The sequence below is a fragment of the Volvox carteri genome (genome assembly GCF_000143455.1).
Source record: "Volvox carteri f. nagariensis unplaced genomic scaffold VOLCAscaffold_69, whole genome shotgun sequence".
NCBI classification, from domain to species: domain Eukaryota; kingdom Viridiplantae; phylum Chlorophyta; class Chlorophyceae; order Chlamydomonadales; family Volvocaceae; genus Volvox; species Volvox carteri.
In genome coordinates this window covers 518259-519513 of record NW_003307612.1, presented here as the reverse complement: position 1 = coordinate 519513, position 1255 = coordinate 518259, and the positions used below count along the sequence as shown (strand labels likewise).

Below are 1255 nucleotides of genomic sequence, written 5' to 3'. Positions count from 1 at the left end.
CAGCTGCATGTTTGATGTATGCAGGCATGTATGTTTCATGGTATGCATATTTGAGGTTTCAATACTAGGGTTTTGAAAATCCAATAACCCCAAACTATAACTACGTCTCTCCTCTTATCTCTGCATTTACAAATAAGGGCTAAAATGGATTTGCAGCATACACAGTAGCAGGACATTGAATCCCCCCAACCCAAAACAATTTCAAAATATAATTTCCAAAGTACTCTTAGTACTCGCCCTCCACATTGGCCTGCTGCTGTAGATTTCCAATCCACTTCTTGCGGTTGTTCCATCTCTCAACCAGGGACTTCCGGACACGTGCGTGTATGTCCTCGTCGGTTGCTTCAGAGTCCAAGTGGAAGCCAGCCACGGTTCTGTCTCGCCCACCCAGCGTAACCATGAAGTCCTCAATCTCCTTTTCGGTCTGTAATCAAGCATGAGCACCCATGAGTATTGAGTGACAGTCTTTCAAATATGAATAATTCAACCCTGCCCCTAACTTACCACTTTTAAGTAGATCTTGGATGCTGAATTGAAGTCCTTCAGGACTGGATCGAAGAACTTGTACAACTTCTCCAGGATGTACCTCTTGGCACGCTGCACACCCTGTGAAGTCCCACTTCCTGATGCAGCCTTGGTGCCATCACGTTCACCGTCGTCCCCATCTCCTTCTTGGCTATCCCAGCTGTTCTTCCTCTTCCGGGGGTTTGGGTTGGCAACCGCCTCAAAGGCTGCCTCAAGCCCATTGATGAAGTTTGGTGGCACCATGTGTACCATCTTGGGCTTGACACTCTCCTTGAACTGTAGATTCATTAAGCAGTGCAGTGTTGTACCTCTCAGTAAGGAGAAGTTAACATATAAAACGCAGCAGATACACAAAACCTCCTCAACAAGTGACTGGAATGGTTGTGTTTAGGGTTTGTAACAACCTCTCTTTTAGTCTGTATTTTCACAGTAAAGAAACAGGTTTCTATGCTTACCGTTTTGAGGCTCACCCTGTTGACCTGCTGCTGGTCAAGAAGGTCTCTCTCCCTGAAGCCCATTTCGTAGAGGGTGCTGAACATGTCCATGGTAGCCTTGGCTGATCCTGGACTGTTAAAAGCTGGCTTGAAATCGGACTTCCATTTCTCATATGCTGTGTAGAACAGCTGGAACGGCCTACTGCCGATTTCGAAGCCTATTTTTGATGCCATATCCCGAACCTCCACTGGAATGCCTTGAAGGCCAGGAAGGTCACCTGACTAGGTCAGAACGT

The 1255-nt window shown here is 46.6% G+C and overlaps 1 protein-coding gene across 1 annotated transcript; it reads right to left on the bottom strand.

Moving 5' to 3' along the window:
* VOLCADRAFT_107554 (uncharacterized protein) lies at positions 1-1190 on the bottom strand. Its single transcript, XM_002957083.1, has 3 exons — positions 981-1190; positions 505-801; positions 1-424 (listed from the first exon to the last, which is right to left on the bottom strand). Exons 1-3 carry the CDS (start codon positions 1068-1070, stop codon positions 227-229), a joined length of 585 nt encoding a protein of 194 aa, XP_002957129.1. The 5' UTR covers positions 1071-1190; the 3' UTR covers positions 1-226.
* Positions 1191-1255: the final 65 nt, after the last annotated feature.

What these genes read in the sequence shown, in the direction of transcription:
- VOLCADRAFT_107554 (XM_002957083.1), bottom strand. Translation starts at nt 1,070, where the DNA reads ATGGACATGTTCAGCACCCTCTACGAAATGGGCTTCAGGGAGAGAGAC. An exon ending in ACAGGGTGAGCCTCAAAACG is followed by an intron (nt 802 to 980) that starts GTAAGCATAGAA and finishes ATGAATCTACAG; the next exon opens with TTCAAGGAGAGTGTCAAGCC. An exon ending in CCAAGATCTACTTAAAAGTG is followed by an intron (nt 425 to 504) that starts GTAAGTTAGGGG and finishes GCTTGATTACAG; the next exon opens with ACCGAAAAGGAGATTGAGGA.